At 42.2% G+C, this 20,880-nt stretch overlaps 1 protein-coding gene across 10 annotated transcripts in view; it reads left to right on the top strand.

Moving 5' to 3' along the window:
• Positions 1-20,880, top strand: part of LOC147034261 (uncharacterized) — a 231,089-nt gene that overhangs the window by 113,100 nt on the left and 97,109 nt on the right. For 9 of the 10 annotated variants that reach the window (XR_015057726.1, XR_015057730.1, XR_015057727.1 and 6 more), the window contains 2 exons: positions 716-805; positions 8,067-8,147. Coding sequence is in view for 6 of the 10 variants with exons in the window: in XM_085879620.1 (XP_085735746.1) it covers positions 716-805; positions 8,067-8,147 (171 nt within the window). In the remaining 4 variants the exon portion in view is untranslated. The remainder of the gene's footprint in view (positions 1-715; positions 806-8,066; positions 8,148-20,880) is intronic. The other variant, XR_015057736.1, reaches the window with a different exon arrangement.

The following is a 20,880-nucleotide window of genomic DNA, read 5'->3' as shown; positions in this document are numbered from 1 at the left end:
TTTGTTAAGGATATGTGTTAGTTTTGGTTCAGTGAATGATAAGAATGGGGTTTGTGCATGGAATATGGGAGGCCGACATCGTGAGATTAGTTAAATGGAGTATCATCAATCGAGAACAGCTATGAAGGGCCAATGGTTTCCCCTATACTATGTGTATTTGTTTACTTGTACAAGCATAAACCCTCCTTATAAAGTGCTGTCCTTGAGTTGAGTCATTACTGTAATCAGTAACTCAATGTGTATGGTAGATTCAGATAACTTGCTCCCATCACAGTAACAGTTGCTACCATCGCCTTCTCTTGATTGCTCTCCAGTAATTATCCTTAAAGTCTCCCAGACATAGTCTCTCTGGCTTTGTCATACCTCGGGAGAAACGTCTTGAAAGTTCCAAAAAGTACAGATCACAATTGGTTCGCCATAGATTGTCCATCATTTCTAATTTCTGTTCGTTATACCTCTTGTAGACCCACTCCATGACTGCCTTTAACATCACAATGACGTCACAATTGAACCAGCCCACAATATGACGTCATACTATGTGTGAGGATGTTTAAAATTATATCAGAGGCTAGAACTTACTCGTAACTTCAATAAAATCCTGAAAACGTTTTTTTTTATTATTCTTATGTAAACAAAACCCATGTGCCTCGGCAACAAATTATAATCACATTCATCATGTCTAACAACTTATGATGTGTGACCGTGTTATGTCAAGGGAAAAGTTGAGTTGGTGGAGATCATGGAGGAGGAAGTACAGACGGCATTGAAAATGATGAAGAAGGGAAGAGCGCCCGGCATTGATGAGGTGCGTCCAGAAATGATAATTGCAGCGGGAAAGGTCAGAGTCAGTTGGACAAAGAGGCTGTTCAATGTATGCATGAGAGGGTTCAATTCCGGAGGAGTGGAGGACAGGGTTAATTGTGTCGGTATGGAAAAGGAAGAGAGATGTTCAAGATCCAGTGAAGTACAGAGGCATTATGCTTCCAAGTCATGTAATGAAGGTGCTGGAGAGGATTCTGAATGGGAGGATAAAGAAGGATGGGAGATGTAGATCGGAGAAGAGCAGCAGGTATTTAGAAAGGGTAGGGGGACAACGAATGGAATGTTAGCGCTGAGACAGCTGGTGGAGAAGAGGTTGGAGGTGCAAGGTGAGATAGCATTGGAATTTGTGGACCTGGAGAAGGCCTACGACATTGTCCCGAGAGAGATGGTGTTGGTAACACCGAAATGGATGGGAGTGCCGGAAGCAGAAGTTAGGTTGGTGGAAGGAATGTACAAGAGAACGAAGGTAAGAGTTTTGGTTGGTCTTGGGAAGTCTGAGGAGCACAGCGTGAACATCAGTTCAAGGCAGGGAAACGCTCTCAGCCCTCATGTTTATCATGGAGATTGAGCTGGAAAGCATGAAGATGAGCTTGAGGCGTAGTATGGGGAGGATTCTGTCTGCGGACAATCTGGCTGTTGTGTGGAGAGTGGGTGGGAGATGCAGGAAGTACTGGGGGAGTGGAAGGAGGCATTTGGGAAAATTGTGCTGAAGATGAGTAAAGGAGCCAAGGACCTACCTTCAGGCAGAGCACAAATCAATCAATCAATCCTCTCAAGCTCTTTCTAATTCACTACTCTCTTGATGATGTGCACATCTGGTGTGGTTGGTGTGTTTCCATTTCTGTCTTTCACTATCCTTCTTACAATTATTTCAAATTTCTTCATTCTCATGCTACTTCTGTGTTTCCTCTACTCACTCGCTCTGTACGCCTCCAATTAGGCACTCATCAGTGTGAATCTTTACTCAAGCATTACACTTAATTTTTCCGCAGTTTCCGCTGTATGTTTAGAGGCTAAATCAATCCTGTATAATTGTATGCTTATTCTGACCCTTTGCAAAAACGAAAAAAAAATCAAGAAGTAATATAATCTTCATTTTGAGTGCAGAGAAAGACGGCTTGATGAGAAAACCTACACATTACGCTTCACACGCAGTGGGAACAGGTTTGGTGAATCCACACTCGATTGAAACAAAATGACTTCAAATTGCAAGTTGTCGCGACTCAGAGTATACAGCAACTCTCAGGAGGGAGGAAATTGAAAAGTCAACGTTGAGAAAGTAAAAGTGATTACATTGACTATGGAAATGGTCATGTGATTTTGGATTTGAGATGACGCTTTGAAAGCAGAGTGGAGAGAGGAAGATGGCTGATTGAATAAAGGCGGTTATCTCACTCATGTGGTGCGGATCATTGGCTAAGTGACACAATAGATAGGAATGGGGGTATCTCTTTATTGTGTACATATAGGTAGGGAGTAAATTAAAATTGAGTAAAAGAAGAGAATGTATGGCGGTAGGAAAAGGAAAGGAAGTTTGGGAGGATATACGAGTATGGGGATGGAATTGAAGAGGAGCAGAGAAAGGAGAGAGAGGGTAAAGAAAAATTCTGCCATGTTGGCAACAAAATAAATAGATGACTCCAAAAGAAGTGAAGGACAACAGGAAGCAGAATATTTGAGTGGAGACAGAAGGGACCAGAATATTAAAGGAATGAGGGAAGGGAGTTGTATCATGAGATATATCGTTGAGAGGGTAGGGGTCGAGGTCAAGTCAGGCTAGATCAGAATGTGACTTGCTGCAGGTATCATGTAAACCTGTACTAACCTATTTTATGGTCGGGTTGTCGGTGACTAAACCGTCTCCCACACCAGGCTTCCTGGTGAGGAGGGTGTATGGATAGGGACACCTGGCAGCATTCAAATCAAAACCTGTCAAAAATGGAGGAGCTTGTTGTGAGCCAAAGGCCATCCATATCTGGTGCCCAACTGTCTGCGGATGTCCTGCAGTTGCGTACCTCTTTCTAGGAGGTTGGTGGCAGGATTTGCACTCTGGCCACTGCGAAACACTTCATTCTGTAAAACGCAAATAAAACTGAAAACTCACTCCGTGAGAGTACCTCCTGTGCAGCTGCCCTTTGCAGGGCAGCTCACTGGATGACGGGATTGGAGCAAAGCCTTCGGGCCCCCAGTCTTTGATGATAGGAGGAAAAGCACAGGGTAATCTTCCTGGGTCGGATTGCGATGGTGTTTGTCGGGGTGGTGCTGAGGTGTCGTCCACTAGACGGCAGTCTCCTCGGGTTAACCTGAGGCGGTCCCTTCGGGTGGTTGCCTGGAATGTCCCAACCCGAAGAGAGGGTGATCACCTGTCTCTGTTATCATCTGGGCTCCAGCGTTTGGACATCAGTATTGCAGCTCTCTCTGTGGTTTGGAGATTGGATAGTTGTGAGATCATGGCAGGTGGTGACACCTCCTATTGGTCTGGTCACTCTCGTTATAATGCCCAAGGAGTTGCTGTAGCTGTGTCCAACAAGTTGACTCCCATGATAAATGAGGTGACACTGGTCAATGAGTGGATTATGAGACTGAGGATTTGTTACTCCTTGGGTGTCATTTTCCTGGTTCTGGAAAGGCTCCGACTGAAGCGAGTGATCTCACCGTGAAGGACGCATTCTATGCTTCTCTCGAGTATGTGGTTGATCATTGCCCCAGGTGGGATACTCTTCCTGTCTTGGGAGATCTCAATGCATCGACTGGCACTGATAGGGATGGCTATGAGACGTGTGTTGGGTCCCATGGGTCTGGAACTGTGAACCAGAATAGCAATAAGTTCCTTGACTTTGCAAGAAGTCATGGACTTAGTTAGGGTGGCTGGTTCATGGTTTCAGCACCCACAGGCTCATCGCTGGATTTGATATTCCAGTGCTGGTGGTATGACAAAGGAGATTTACCATGTGCTCTTTGATGGTTGCTGGAGGATCATTCAGAACTGCAGGGTCTACCGGAGTGCTCAGTTCCTCAATACCGACCACAGGCTTGTGGTGGCAACTCTGAAGTTGTAGCTGAAATCCGTGAGAATGGTGCCATCCTAGCCAAGGCTGGATGTTGGCAAGCTCAGGGATGAGAGGGTAGCTGAGGAGTTTGTGAACAGGCTGACTGGGGATTTGGGGGGTCTGGGTGTTTTGCAGAATGCTGAAGAATTGTGGAGTGCCTACAAGTCTACCATCCTCGATGCTACCGGTGGATGTCTTGGAACCCACCATCAGGTGAAGAAGAATTTTTGTCTCCCAAGGGACACTGGATATCAATGACCAGAGTTGCAGGGCCAGGCTTAATGGTAGAGCTGAGCTGTTCACAGAGTTGAGGCAAAAACCTGTATGTGCTCTGAGGGTGGATAAGGATGCCTATGTGCGAGGAATCTGTGAAAGGGTAGAACATCACCTGTGTTCAAGTGATTCTCGTCCAGCTTACAGAGGAATTGGTGCATTGTGTTCCTCCAAGCCCGTCCCTCGGTGTATTGCAGTTAGAGTGGAGGATGGTGGGCTCTTGGCAGAGGAATCTGATGTGAAGGCCCGCTGGGTCGGTTACTTTGAGCGGCTCTTCCAGGCTGATCCAGCAGCTGTTAAGTTGGATATCAGAGGTGTTACTATCCCTATTGCTGACCATCCAATCAACTGTGAACCACCTTCGTTTGTGGAAACACAGGCTGCGGTGACCTAGTTGAAAGGGGTAAATCCCCTGGGATCTATGGCATCCAAGCTGAACTTGTCAAGGCTGGTGGAGATGCTGTACCCATATCATTGCATGCAGGTCTGTTCTCTGTCTGGAACACAGGCATCATCCCAACTGACTGGAAGAGGGGCCTTGTTGTCCTTCTCTGGAAAGGGAAGGGTGATCGCCAGGACTGCCACAGCGACCGAGAGGTGACGCTGCTCTCAGTGCCGGGAAAGGTCTTTTCTCAGATAATTATTGATAGGGTTCGTCACCATTTGCTTGAACACCAGTGCCCAGAGCAGTCGGGCTTTACACCAAAGAGGTCAATGATTGACCATATCCTTGCTCTTCAGGTGCACACTGAACGCAGACTAGAATTTTGGCAAGGGCTGCTCACAGCCTATGTTGATCGCCACAAAGCATTCGATTAAGTGAATCGGGATGCCCTTTGGAGGATTCTCGGTCTTTGTGGGGTGCCACCAAATCTGATCAATCTGATTTCTGAACTATGCTCTGGTACTGAGAGTACTGTGAGATGTGGTGATTCCATCTCCAACTTATTTCCAGTTGTTACTGGAGTTCGTCTGGGGTGTGTAATGGTCCCCACACTTTTCAGCGCTTTAATTGACCTGATTCTGAGGAAGTTGTCTGAGAGATAAAGTTGCGGTGCATCCTTTGGGGATATCAATATATCTGACCTTGATTTCGCAGATGATTCAGTCATCTTTGCAGAGACTCTGGATATCCTGATGGGGGCCCTCGCGGTGCTGAACGAGGAGTCGGAGCCACTCTGATTATGGGTTTCCTGGGTCAAAAATAAGATCCAGGCTTTCAAAGACGTCTTGGATGCTGCTATCCTGTCTGTACCTGTTTGTGGTGAGGATGTTGAGGTCATGGAGAGATTCACTTTCCTTGCCAGTGATATTCATGTCTCTGCTGTCTGTGAGCCAGAGGTCAATAGACATCTGGGTCGGGCCTCGGGAGTCTGGATTCACTGGATCATGGGGTGTGGCACTGTCGGTACCTATGCAGGAGGACTAAAGTCTGAGTCTTTAAGTCCTTAGTGCTTCCCGTCTTGCTCTACGGATGTGAAACTTGGACTCTGACCAGGGATCTGAGACGGAGACTTAACTCCTTCCGTACCAGATATCTGGGGAATCCTTGGCTATCGCTGGTCAGACTGTGTCCAACGAGCATTTTCTGAGAGACTCAGATGAGATTTGTTACCTGCATGGTCCGTGAGCGTCAGCTGCGACTATATGGCCACGTGGCTCATTTTCCTGACGCTGATCCTGTTACACCACTGAGTCATGATGTGTTTTGACATTTTTCCATCTCAATTCCACAAATAAAATACACAATTGCACTAACCCATGTAACTACAAATCTACAACTACCTCGAACATCGACATATTCATACAATTGTTACGATTGCCACCGGTGACAAAAATGTCAAAGATGTCATGATAGCAATCTGTAAAAGGATTGTGGTGTCATTCCTACCTTGTCATTCCTTCCAACTTTATTTGGTTGTTTTTGGTGACTCCATACCTCAATGTTTTTTTTTTCTAACTTGTATAAATAAAGTTTAAACAACTTGATATGATGCATTAGTGATGTTGAAATCTGAGTGAGAATAAGTTGAAGTTTTCAAAATGTTTCATTTCACTAATTTTAAGCAGAGGTTCAAACCAAAGCATCCAACACTGAGTGATTTTTGCTCACATCATATATAAGCAGCGAGGAATGCTGATGAAATTGATGTCAGCTGACTTCCAAGCAGATGGAAGATGACCTCAGGCAAATTATAGGGTGACCAGAGCAGAATGTTTGTGAAGTCCAACATCCTGTCTTTTGATGAAATCCGTCAGCAAAGCGATGGGTACTTTTGCTAGTCCGAGCACATTACCCAAATGGTGATTGTAATGATACACACAAATTACCCCTAAAGTCACACACACACACACACACACGCGCACACACACACACACACACACACACACACACACACACACACACACACACACACACACACACACACACACACACACACACACACACACACACACACCTGTATCCAGTTACATTGTGACTGTGATTAAACTTACATCTCCTCAACCCCTCCCCTCCACCCACCAAAAATCCTCACCCTTCCTCCAAAAGCCTCAAACTCCCACTCCCAACTTCTGTCCCATCTTTACTCTCCCTTCCCTAACCCAAAGTCCTCACCCTCCCCTGTCCAACACTAAGGCATCAATCTCCTCCCCACTTCAAGTATTCAAACCCCCTCCCCACCCCAAGCACAACTCCTCAACAGCCCACTCCCCCACCCCCCCCACATTGAAAGTCCTTAACCCCTCCCCCAAAGCCTCAACCATCCCTTCCAAATCTGTCCCATCTTTATCCCCCCCCCTCCACCGTCCCCAACTCTGTCCTCCCCTCCTCACCCGGAAGTCCTTATCAAAGACCTTTATAATGACATGGGTTTTTGTGGTTTCTTGTTGATGGGTAATATGCTAGTTAAGATAAAATAATTGGAAATAATAGCAAGGACCTGCGTAACCTCTGTGGTGTTGGCTTAGCGGTTTGAGTGCTGGCTTTGGATCCGAGGGTCCTGAGTTCAAGCCCTGTTGGCTGCTGAATTTATCACTAGGGGGTTAACTCTGCTTGTCCATCTTTCTGAGGTCAGTGAAAGGACTTATACCAGTGTCACAGCCAAATGGCTGCACACGAAGGGAAGGGGTATTGACAGATTTATTAAATCTGCTATTGGTGTGATGCGGGCATGATGAGCCGAATGGCCTCCTCCTGTGCAAAAATTTCCTTGTAATTTCCTTGTGGTAAAAGCACTGCTTCAGAGAATTCAGTTATTTGGGTGGTGTATAAACATCAGACCGCTGCCTCGATTGTTGTGGCTTATCTTCACAAGGCTCATGATACCTATCAGTTCAAAATCCTTTTAACTGTCACTTTGGTCGTCATTTTATACTGAAGAGAAAACTTCTACTTCTTCTTCTTGCGTGTGACAGCTTGTCTGCCAGGTAGCTATCATTTTGTTGGGACGCGACTTTGCCACTGATGCTGTGCCCCTGTACCAGTACACTGTTATTCATTTTGCTAACCTCAGAAGGATGACAAGACTGAGTCAACAGCAGCCAATGGGGCTCAAACTCAGGACCCTGGGATTACTAAGCCAGCCACCTTAACCATGAAACCAACACCAGGCTTGCAGAGAAATTTTATAGGGAGGGCATAGAGATTGTGAAGATGACAGCTCCAAAGATATATTTGACTTCACATAGCAGTAAGTACCAACATTATGGCTGTCGTATAGAAATCGTGGGGGAGTCAGATAGACCGTTAAACCAATGGGTGGAACTCAGACGGATGCCCGCACGGACACCTGCACAGCTCCTTTTATAGTATAGATTCTGAAACACCACAAGAGGATGATACAAGACAAGATTGAAACTCGATTGATGAAGGAAATGATTTGTGTGTATGACATATTGCTTTACTCGGTCTTTCATCAGCATTGCAAAATCAAGGAGATGCCGAGTTCCACTGCCACCTCGGATCTGGACAAACCTGCGATGGCACAACCAATGAGACATGTAAGCATCCAGGTTCAAGCACATTGATTAATCTTTCGGTGACAATTTCCACTAATACCTCTTTCATTTATGGAAAATAAACTCGTGTTTCTTTTTTGGAAAGCATTAAGAGACCAAGGAAACTTAAATTCACACAGGCAATGTAGCACCCAAGAGATCCATTGTAAATATCATTTGTATTACAGTACATGGTTTTCTTTGTTGGATATATGGCCGGTCACATGATCTCTCTGTCCAAAATGCTATCATTATTTTAAAAGTCTAATTACAGCACTATAGAATCCTTATTTCTGGACTTCTTTGAGAGGAATAATCACAAATCCCATTTTGGGATTTATAGTTGCATGACAAAATATGTTATAATCATGTATGATATTTAGATTTTAACTGTCTATATCTCCAATTATGAACTATAGAGTTCTGTTATGTTCTTGTGTATGGCAGCTTGGCTGCCAGGTAGCTATTATTTATTGGAAGCATGACTGTGCTGCTGATGCCGTGCCCCTCTACCAGTACATTGGTACTCATTTTGCTGACCTTGGAAGGATGACAGGCTGAGTCAACCTCACCTGGTGTCAATTCAGCACCCAACAGGGCTCAAACTCAGGACCCTAAGATCCTAAACCAGCCACCATAGCAACAAAGCCAACACCAAGCTACAACGATACAGTCACTGTGACGTATACAGTTATGGGTGCAGTGTACTCACCCATTTTTGACTTGAGTTAAACAAGTGGAAACAACGATTAGCACATCACCCCCTGCTATTCATACCTCTGTCTGTTTAATGTTGAGCTTTCCTGCTCATTAGACCTAAAATAAATTGCACTAAAGCTTTAGGAGGTTCTGAATAGAGCCAGTGGTTCTACACTTGCATTACCTTTGAGCTCATCAGCTGAACATATTAAATGACTTACTTTCCCAATTATATTTGCAAGATCACCAAATGTCAGATTCTCAACTTCTACAGATCACTATTCCAGTTCTGGACAAATCAGATTATATTCCTTACAACTATTCCAACTTGCTAGCTAATAACACTCATATAACATCAGTCATATATTAAATTCCCAAACAGAATCAAACTTGGGATTTTTGGCTGTAAACTCTCAATATCAAGGTCCCAATTAAGGCACTTCCTTGAGGTCCTTACCCTGGTAGGTCCCAGCTTCACAGCACTGAAGGGTCTCAGATGATTCACAATTCTTACTACTTCCACAACTTCCAAGTCCTGCATCTCAGAGGTATGTATTCCCCAATCCCTGTTCCCCCAGCATCCTACACGGGGCCCTCTGTCTCCAAGGCTTTGCCAAGCGCTTCTCGCTGAGTTATGGAGACAAATTCCAAATGTATATCCAGCCTAATAGCAAGCCGACTCTCCATCACCCAAATGGCTTTTGCTAATAGCAGCGATTGATGCTAACTCAATTCCGCTGATTCGTTTGAAAGCTTTCCGCCAGCTCCCATCTCTCCTGCGCCCGGCGCCGATGCTTCTGACAGGTACAAATGGCAGCCGATGTGGTTGGGCGAGGAGGTAGGGAGAGAGAGAGCTACAGAGTTTGTGGAGGGCAAAGAGGCAGTAGTGTCGGAGAAGCAAAGGCCACTTAGAAACATCCCCATTTCGGTCATTTATTTTCGATTGTATGGTTTTTAATAGACACTTCAACTTTCACAATGAAATGGTCTAGCAGGACGTTTTAGTTCACGACCAGCACACTATCCGTGACCTGATGACATCATATATACCATGACAAAATGTGCCTCATCCCACAAGGAAATCAAATGGCGGGTTTATAATCTCGTTGTTACTACAGTAGCATCATGAGCTTATTACTGCCGACAATTACATTATTGTTATTTTCCTTATTGCGGTTACATTATAAAACGACATGATCTGAGCCTTCCTTCACCAACGACCATATCACATGCTTGATAAGAGCCGGCTTATATACAAACCTGCAAGTCCCTTCTACAGGCCCTGCTTTGAAAAAAGCAGGGTATGAATGCTTGTAATCAGTAAATCTTTCACCGTATGCATTACCTGGTAGAAACGAGCTACTGGAAATCAGGTATGACCATATTATGTACATTTTATTTTATTACTGGTATCCAAATGATGGTGATGGGCTTCACTTTCTTGATGAGAGATTGCTTGTTACACCTGTCTTTAAAGTAAAGTTATTGGACGTGAAATTTTAATCATAAATAATAATGTTTTAAAATTGATCAAAACAGCAAATATAATACAATAATGGACTATTGTTTTTCATTTTATGATTATTATTGTAATTGTTAAAATTTGTTACTGAGTCTAATCATGATAGCTTTATCAGCTTACTAGGTCAACCACAGACCAAATGCGTTATTATGACAAAAGGAAAGAATTTCATGAAAAAGAAACATGTTTCCCAAAAGTTTAGGTCATCTTCTTTAGGTCATCTACTTTAGGTACTTTAGGTCATCTTCTTCCACTTCTTCTTCTTCTTAATGAATGGCAACAATTATTCACACATTCTTGTGGGGTTGGCCAATGGAAGCTTGGCCCTAGTCTTTCAAGAACCAGCTTGCCAGATCTTTCATTTGACTAAGGTTAAGGCAGGAATTTGTCGTTTGTTCATGGTGCCAGCAATAGCTCACGTACTCTTCACAAAGGACACTTTGGAATCTTTAATGTCCACTAACTAATATCAACAGACAGGACACCCATTTAGCACCTATCGAAGGGACAGCACACACATTGATGAAATCACCCTGCCTGTGAAACATCAGGATGACAGTTGGAAGCTAGGCTGAGATTCAACCCAAGGCGAGACAGCTTATCGTGTAGTGGCTGAGACCAAGAAAAATGAGTCGACCCCTACCGGTGGTATAACAAGCTGAAACCGGTCTCATTTGAACCGTATTGATGCCTAGTTTTCGAAAACTGAAGTTGTAGTTTGTGAAATTCTGCACAACATGGTGAATTAACCACTTGAGTGCTGGAACAAAAGAAAAAATGGCCATTTTCAATAATTCATTATTTACTTCAATAAGCATAAAATACATGTAGAATGGTTGAATATGTCAGGATATTTCTATGTATCGGACATGTTTAAAGATATTTCAGGTGGTTTTATGCTTCTGGGGAGTTAAGGACCCACAAAATACCCCCAATTTTGGCAGTTTTTGCGCAATTTTAGCAAAAACTTGTACGTTTTCTCTTATTAAATGCCCAATATATGTTTTAAAAGTGCCAATTTGATTATTTTCATCAGGCAGGGTGTTTCATTGAAGAATATGTCAGTTAAACTATGATAGAATGTTCATAACCAGGTAAATTAACCCTTTTTCTGACATGTGCGCAGTTTGAGTGAAAATTCTCATTTTTCGAAAATCGGCATTTTTATGCAAAAATGAACTGTTATCATGGAAAACTATGGAAAATATCAGGGTTACTATTAGAAATTGATATAATGCAAGGTATTTCATGGACTTTTATGCTGTCAAGGGGTAAAAGACCCTCCGGAATACCACTTATTTGGCATTTTTTCATGATTTCGGGCCAAACTCATTACATTGTAATTTTCGACGTCATTTCATATGTTTTGAGATATTCTGTGCAGTTTGTCATGAGCAGGGGATTAAAAGGAACCCAAAATACCCCCACATGTAGCATATGCACTGTAAATAAATACAATTAATAATGATAATGACAGTTGGAATTTTCTCCCATGATGATATTATTAGTTAAACTAAGACGCCATAGGTGGCATTGCTGCTGCTGATCTTTTGTTTTTGGCATCATGACACCTGTGCCTCTGTCATGCATGGCTCAAACATGTCAAATCTTCTTATCAACTTCAAGACACTGACCTCAAGAAGAGGATCATCACTCATTGTATTGGTCAAATTAGGCCTAGTGAACAGGTAGGATCTTAAAAAGAAAACCAAAGATGTTCTCATCGTACAAGATCAGAGGATTAATGAAACTATGTGCTGCAGGATGCATTAACTATGCTCGCTACACTCCAGCGTATATTGCAGAGATTAAGCAGTTGGAACAAACTCAGCCAAAAATGTATGAACACATGATGCAAGGTGGATTTGTTGTGCGAAGATCCCCACATAGAACATTTAATTGTGTGCCAACTGACCAATCCCTGGAACAAACTATAAATCAAGAAGCGAAGAGTCGAGGAGGAATCATCAGCTTCACCCTCCGTAAAGGGGCACTTCTGCGCTGGCTGATGACACGACATGTCACTGGGAATACTCCGAGCCTTTCAAAGACCTTTGCCAATCTGGTTCAAAAGCAAACCTTCATGAGGAGCTTTGAAATGCACGCATGAACAAGGACAAAAACGATAATAATACATTGTCAGCCAGTGTGAAAATCCATTTAATCTCGATGAGGTACCAGAATCGCTTCTAAACATAACCACCGGTCAAATGGCGTCTCAAGAAGTTGAGAATTCTCTGGTGTATTCCAGAAAAAGGAAAAGCAGCCTCTGAGGACTTCGTCAAAGAAAGAATTGGGACTGAACATTCGAAGAGTTTCTGGGACCCCTTCAAGGAAGAAACTGTGTTGACATTTTCAGATATGAAGAAGGCACTCACCAATGACAAGGACTAGAAGCTGATCATTGATACTGAGGTGTTGTTCAGGCGGCTATTGGCTGTCTCACAGAGTCGTAATGTCGATTTGAGGAAGGTACTTTGTTTCAAACTGGCCGCCGTGCCACCAGTACTCTTCCATGAAGATGGGTCAATGAGAAAAACTGAAAAAGCTGACCTTACCAAGAAACTTGAGGCAAATTGTACGGACGTTCTAGCAGAGCTGCCACAAATCTCGGCAATACCTGAACCCACATCATCCGCATACATAATTAATGGGATGGCTATGATTCAGAGTTTGGATGAAAATCACTTCACAACATTCCAAGATTTAGCTAAAATTGTTCAGAAACGACTATTATGACTTTTCAGGAATCCTTCATTGGATATCAGTAGCATTACAGTAATCTTTGATCGCTATGACATCGAGACATCAATCACATCATCCGAAAGGCAGCGGAGGGGTGCCAACAATATGGTACTAACATACCAGATTCAAGGAGGCAGACAGGTTCCAAACTACCGCCAGTTTCTGAAAAGTGGAGGCAACAAGTCCAGCCAAGCAAACTTCATCTCTCAACATATATTGGACAATTACGAACAATTACCAAACGAGAAATCAATTATTCTGGCCGGTGGTTTCGGTGATGGCAAGCTGGTGAAAGAAGTACAACCACTCGGAGTCTCATCCATTGACTCTCTGCAGAGTACACAGGAGGAAGTGGATACTAGGATAATCCTCCATGCCGTCAGTCTCCCACGTGACCATTCAAGGCTCATTGTTCGCTGTGATGACACGGATGTCCTGGTACTGTTGATCTACTATTCTAGTAGAAAACAGCTGACTGACAAGGTATACATGTACGCTGGGCATTCTGGAAAGGAGAGATACATTCCAGTCCATGAGATAGTTATTCAGTTTGGACCGACTGTTTGTGAGTGTCTCACTGCCATCATCACTGGGTGTGACACCACATGTTCTTTCAACAGAATTGGGAAGCAAACAGCTTATTCTACACTGATGAAGAATGCACAAGCATTGCCAGATATGAAAGGATTTCATGAGGCTGATATAGACACTTGTGTTTCATTGTCATGGAAATTTGTGCTTCTGCTGTATGGCAAAAAAGGCAAAGACTTGGATTCATTGAATGATCTATGTTTCCATTTGGCCACGACCGCGCACAAGCCAGCATCTATGCTTCCCCCAACCGAGGATACATTCAAGCAGCACATCCTACGGGCCAAGTATCAAACCAAGATTTGGTGCGACAGCCATGTTGCTAACCCACCGTTGATATCACCAGTTGGTCATGGCTGGTCCGCTTGTTAAGGTGGTGGAATTGTCCAGACTATGTATACTCAAGATTCCGCTCCAGCTGAGGTTCGAGACTTAACACACCTCCACTGCATTGACAAAAATTGTGAAAACGGGAGGATGTGCCCTTTTGTCCTTGCAGGACTAGAGGGTATTGACATATGTAGCTGCACTGACTGCAGCAATCACAGCAATGTCGTACAACAGGAAAATGAAAAAGCAACAGAGATAGACACTGTTTTCGATATTTAGATGCATAGCCAGCTAATTTCAGATGTGATCAGTATTGAAAGATTCATGAGTGGGTTTCACTGTGCAACAACATAAACATATTGAATAGATTTTCTCAAAGGTGTGAATCTTTTTATCTGGGTTCAACTGCAATTTCATTCATGAGACAATCTGACTGGTTCACCAAATCAGACTTGGGACTGTTATAACATGTAATGACAATATCATGTGAAAAAAGAGGCAATTGTGGCATAAAATTAGTAAACGAATGCCGATTTGGAGGTATTCTGGAGGTCTTTTACCCCTTGGCAGCATAAAAGTCCATGAAATACCTTGCATAATATAAATTTCTTATAATAACCCTGATATTTTCCATAGTTTTCCATGATAACAGTTCATTTTTGCATAAAAGATGCCGATTTTAGAAAAATGAGAATTTTCACTCGAACCGCGCACATGTCAGAGAAAGGGTTAATTTACCTGGTTGTGAACATTCTATCATAGTTTAACTGACATATTCTTTAATGAGACACCCTGCCTGATGAAAATAATCAAATTTGGCACTTTTAAAACATATATTGGGCATTTAATAAGAGAAAACGTACAAGTTTTTGCTAAAATTGCACAAAAACTGCCAAAATTGGGGGTATTTGGTGGGTCCTTAACCCCAACAGGGGCCTGAAACCCTGTGAAATATCTTAAAACGTGTCCAATACATAGAAATACCCTGAAATATTCAACCATTCTACATGTATTTTATGCTTATTGAAGTAAATAATGGATTATTGAAAATGGCCATTTTCTCTTATGTTCCCGCACTCAAGGGGTTAATTCACCATGTTGTGCGGAATTTCAACAACTGCAACCTCAGTTTTCAAAAACTAGACATCCATACGGTTCAAATGAGACCACTTTCAGCTTGTTATACCTCCGGTAGGGGTATCTCCTAAATTAGAGCCCTTTTTCAACCCCGGCCACTACACTATTAAGAACAAGTGTGCATATCGCTCAGCCATCCTGCCAGTCCTGTGCTTCAAGTCATGAATATTGTAAATGAACAGTGTATACATACATATGAAGGATAATGTAGGCACTTGCCACAGTGAGTAAAACAAATCGTAAACAATCCGATTTAACTGTACACACCCGTCATTTGAGGCTCATCATGTGACTTAACTCCCCATCTTACGGATTGGCTGCTCTGAGCTACAGAGGGATCTCATGCCCGGTCAGGAAACCTGTTTGCCTCCAAATTCAACCAGAATTAGATCAAGAAAACGAATAGCTTGGACACAAACTCACACTAACTACAGTTACCCTGCCACCCTCAGGAAAGATGCGTCTGCGTGATATATCAGTGAGGGGGTGCATTCGGGGAGGGAGACGGAGGTACGGATGGATCAGGCAGATGTACAAAGCACATCGATTTTTACATGCAAACCAGAACAGGCAGTCACGGGTGGAAAGCAAACGCTGAGATGTATAGGAAAAATGACAAATAACCTTAAATAATTAACAAATGAAAATTAAGATAAGGTTGGAAGTAGATGGATGGGGAAATAAATTCCATGATACGTGAAAAGCCTGGAAGCTTTGCTGCACAAAATGACATAAATGCTTTGCTAGATTGGAAATTGCTTTTCCAAAATCATATTTTCATTGTCAAAGAGGTATCATGGCTTTTTCAAATTTATTAAACTGTAATTAGGAAGTAAACTGTTTGTAATATATTTGAAATGACGTCCTCACAATAATGATGTTGCTTACTGGTGAAGTCTTATTTAAATATATTGTTACTCAATTCCTCCTCTAATTAAGAATCAAACTAAACCTAAAAATAAAAGCATAAGCTTAAACATAATCACACTTTTTTAAGAATAACATCGTCAACCATAACCATTCACCTAAATATGAACCACGACCTTAACCTGACCCTTATCTCGAATGCAAACTCACTGCTAACCTTAAACATGAACTCAAATGTTAACTCATTGCTACCCTTATCCATGAACCCAAATGCTAATTCATTGCTAACCTTAACCATGAACCCAAATGTTAATTTCTTGCTCACCTTAACAATAAACCCAAATGCCGATTCAACACCAACCTTAAATATGAACCCAAATGCCTATTCAACCCTAACCTTAACTATGAACCAAAATGCTTGCTTACCTCAACCATGAACCCAAATGCCCATTCAACCCAAACCTAAACAATGGATACAAATATTAATTAATTGCAAACCTTAACCATGAAAACTAATATTAATTCATTGTTACCCTCAACCATGAACACAAATGCCCATTCAACCCAAACCTTAACCATGAACCAAATGTCTTTTCAACAAAAACCTAAACCATGAACCCAAATGTAAATTTATTGCTAACCTCAACCATGAACCCAAATGCCGATTCAACCCTAACCTTAACTATGAACCCAAATGCCTATTCAACCCAAACCTTAACCATGAACCCAAATGCCGATTCAACCCAAACCATAACCATGAACCCAAATGCCGATTAAACCCGAACCTTAACCATGAACCCAAATGCGGATTCAACCCAAATCATAACCATGAACCCAAATGCGGATTCAACCCAAATCATAACCATGAACCCAAATGCCGATTCAACCCTAACCTTAACCATGAACCCAAATGCCTATTCAACCCAAACCTTAACCATGAACCCAAATGCCGATTCAACCCAAACCATAACTATGAACCCAAATGCGGATTCAACCCAAATCATAACCATGAGCCCAAATGCCGATTCAACCCTAACCTTAACTATGAACCTAAATGCCTATTCAACCCAAACCATAACCATGAACCCAAATGCCGATTCAACCCTAACCTTAACCATGAACCAAAACGCCTATTCAACCCAAACCATAACCATGAACCCAAATGCCGATTCAACCCTAACCTTAACCATGAACCCAAATGCCGATTAAACCCAAACCTTAACCATGAACCCAAATGCCGATTCAACCCAAACCATAACTATGAACCCAAATGCGGATTCAACCCAAATCATAACCATGAGCCCAAATGCCGATTCAACCCTAACCTTAACCATGAACCTAAATGCCTATTCAACCCAAACCATAACCATGAACCCAAATGCCGATTCAACCCTAACCTTAACCATGAACCAAAACGCCTATTCAACCCAAACCATAACCATGAACCCAAATGCCGATTCAACCCTAACCTTAACCATGAACCCAAATGCCGATTCAACCCTAACCTTAACCATGAACCCAAATGTTAGCTTGTTGGTAACCTTTACCATGAACCCAAATGTTAACTTGTTGGTAACCTTAACCATGAACCCAAATGCTAATTCACTGCTAACCTTAACCATGAACCCAAAGGTTAATTTCTTGCTAACCTTAACCATGAACCCAAATGTTAATTTCTTGCTCACCTTCGCCATGAACCCAAATATTCATTTTTTGCTCACCTTAACCATGAACCCAAATGTTAATTTCTTGCTCACCTTTACCATGAACCCAAATATTAATTTCTTGCTCACCTTCACCATGAACCCAAATGTTAATTTCTTGCTCACCTTCACCATGCACCCAAATGTTAATTTCTTGCTCACCTTTACCCTGAACACAAATATTAATTTCTTGCTAACCTTAACCATGAACCCAAATGTTAATTTCTTGCTCACCTTAACCATGAACCCAAATGCCGATTCAACACTAACCTTAAATATGAACCCAAATGCCTATTCAACCCTAACCTTAACTATGAAGCAAAATGCTTGCTTACCTCAACCATGAACCCAAATGCCCATTCAACCGAAACCTAAATAATGGATACAAATATTAATTAAATGCAAACCTTAACCATGAAAACTAATATTAATTCATTGCTAACCTCAACTATGAACGCAAATGCCCATTCAACCCAACCTTAACCATTAGCTCAAATGTCTTTTCAACACAACCCTTAACCATGAACACAAATGTAAATTTATTGCTAACCTTAACCATGAACCCAAATGCCAATTCAACCCAAACCTAAACAATGAACACAAATGTAAATTTATTGCTAACCTCAACCATGAACCCAAATTCCGATTCAACCCTAACCTTAACCATGAACCCAAATGTGGATTCAACCCAAACCATAACCATGAACCTAAATGCCGATTCAACCCTAACCTTAACCATGAACCCAAATGCCGATTCAACCCTAACCTTAACCATGAACCAAAACGCCTATTCAACCCAAACCATAACCATGAACCCAAATGCCGATTCAACCCTAACCTTAACCATGAACCCAAATGCCGATTCAACCCTAACCTTAACCATGAACCCAAATGTTAGCTTGTTGGTAACCTTTACCATGAACCCAAATGTTAACTTGTTGGTAACCTTAACCATGAACCCAAATGCTAATTCACTGCTAACCTTAACCATGAACCCAAAGGTTAATTTCTTGCTAACCTTAACCATGAACCCAAATGTTAATTTCTTGCTCACCTTCACCATGAACCCAAATATTCATTTCTTGCTCACCTTAACCATGAACCCAAATGTTAATTTCTTGCTCACCTTTACCATGAACCCAAATATTAATTTCTTGCTCACCTTCACCATGAACCCAAATGTTAATTTCTTGCTCACCTTCACCATGCACCCAAATGTTAATTTCTTGCTCACCTTCACCATGAACACAAATATTAATTTCTTGCTAACCTTAACCATGAACCCAAATGTTAATTTCTTGCTCACCTTTACCATGAACCCAAATATTAATTTCTTGCTCACCTTCACCATGAACCCAAATGTTAATTTCTTGCTCACCTTCACCATGCACCCAAATGTTAATTTCTTGCTCACCTTTACCATGAACACAAATATTAATTTCTTGCTAACCTTAACCATGAACCCAAATGTTAATTTCTTGCTCACCTTAACCATGAACCCAAATGCCGATTCAACACTAACCTTAAATATGAACCCAAATGCCTATTCAACCCTAACCTTAACTATGAACCAAAATGCTTGCTTACCTCAACCATGAACCCAAATGCCCATTCAACCCAAACCTAAATAATGGATACAAATATTAATTAAATGCAAACCTTAACCATGAAAACGAATATTAATTCATTGCTAACCTCAACCATGAACGCAAATGCCCATTCAAACCAACCTTAACCATGAACTCAAATGTCTTTTCGACACAACCCTTAACCATGAACACAAATGTAAATTTATTGCTAACCTTAACCATGAACCCAAATGCCAATTCAACCCAAACCTAAACAATGAACACAAATGTAAATTTATTGCTAACCTCAACCATGAACCCAAATTCCGATTCAACCCTAACCTTAACCATGAACCCAAATGCGGATTCAACCCAAACCATAACCATGAACCTAAATGCCGATTCAACCCTAACCTTAACCATGAACCCAAATGCCGATTCAACCCTAACCTTAACCATGAACCCAAATGCCGATTCAACCCTAACCTTAACCATGAACCCAAATGTAAGCTTGTTGGTAACCTTCACCATGAACTCAAATGTTAACTCATTGCCAACCTGAACAATGAACCCAAGTGTTAACTCATTCCTAACCTTAACCATGAACCCAAATGATAATTCAATGCTAACCTTAACCATGAACCCAAATGTGTATTCAACTCTAACCTTAACCATGAACACAAATGTTAATTCATTGCCAACCTGAACAATGAACCCAAATGTTAACTCATTACTAACCTTAACCATGAATCCAAATGTTAATTCATTGCTAACTTTAACCATGAATCCAAATGCCTATTCAACCCCGAGCTTAACCATGAATCCAAATGTTAACTCATTGCTAACCTTAACCATGAATCACCATGCACTTTAATCCTACCTTGTATTCCTCACCAGAACCATGATCCCTAATCTGAACACACCTTTAACCTGAAGGCAAGCCCTAAGTGGATGCTCCAGCATGTTGTTAGAAGCTAATGGGTAATTTTCATTCTCCTCGAGCATCAGCGTTTTCTCCAACCCATGAACCCAACCGCTCTTCCCAAACAAACCCGATCATTACGTAACAAATCTTACCCATCCCGCGGCCCGCTTGAAGTTTTGTTGGCACTAGATCAGAAATACACCATTCATGGATACACATGCGCTCCACTTCCCGGCTATGACGTTATAATTTTAAACCGACTAACCAAAATATGGTTCCAAAGGCTCGTGGTTGTAACCCGTCATCGCCGATGCTAACCCCAAATTTCCCTTTTCACCTCCTGAACCCCATCCTGAGCTGAGGCTTCGAGCAAACAGTTAGCTCAGGGGTGGCCACAATGAGCAGGAAACCCGCCCAGGTGGGAGCCCTTGCCTCTCACACTGCCAGACGCCTGCAATTGGGGAAATTTAAAGCGCTTTTCCGCCCAGCAGCTTGCTTTGAAGAGAACCCCCTCCCTCCGTGCTAGCGGCCAGTCGGCCTCCGGTCAGCCTCTGCCTCCTCTCTCATCTTTTCCTGTGCATTCTCACAATGCTTTGTCCTCTTGCCACATTCCTCTTCTTCTTCCTCTCATGAACCCTATCTCCATTCA

Source organism: Eptatretus burgeri, chromosome 1, assembly GCF_056783735.1.
Source record: "Eptatretus burgeri isolate ZD-2024b chromosome 1, Ebu_testis_v1, whole genome shotgun sequence".
NCBI classification, from domain to species: domain Eukaryota; kingdom Metazoa; phylum Chordata; class Myxini; order Myxiniformes; family Myxinidae; genus Eptatretus; species Eptatretus burgeri.
This window is presented reverse-complemented; position numbering and strand designations above follow the sequence as displayed.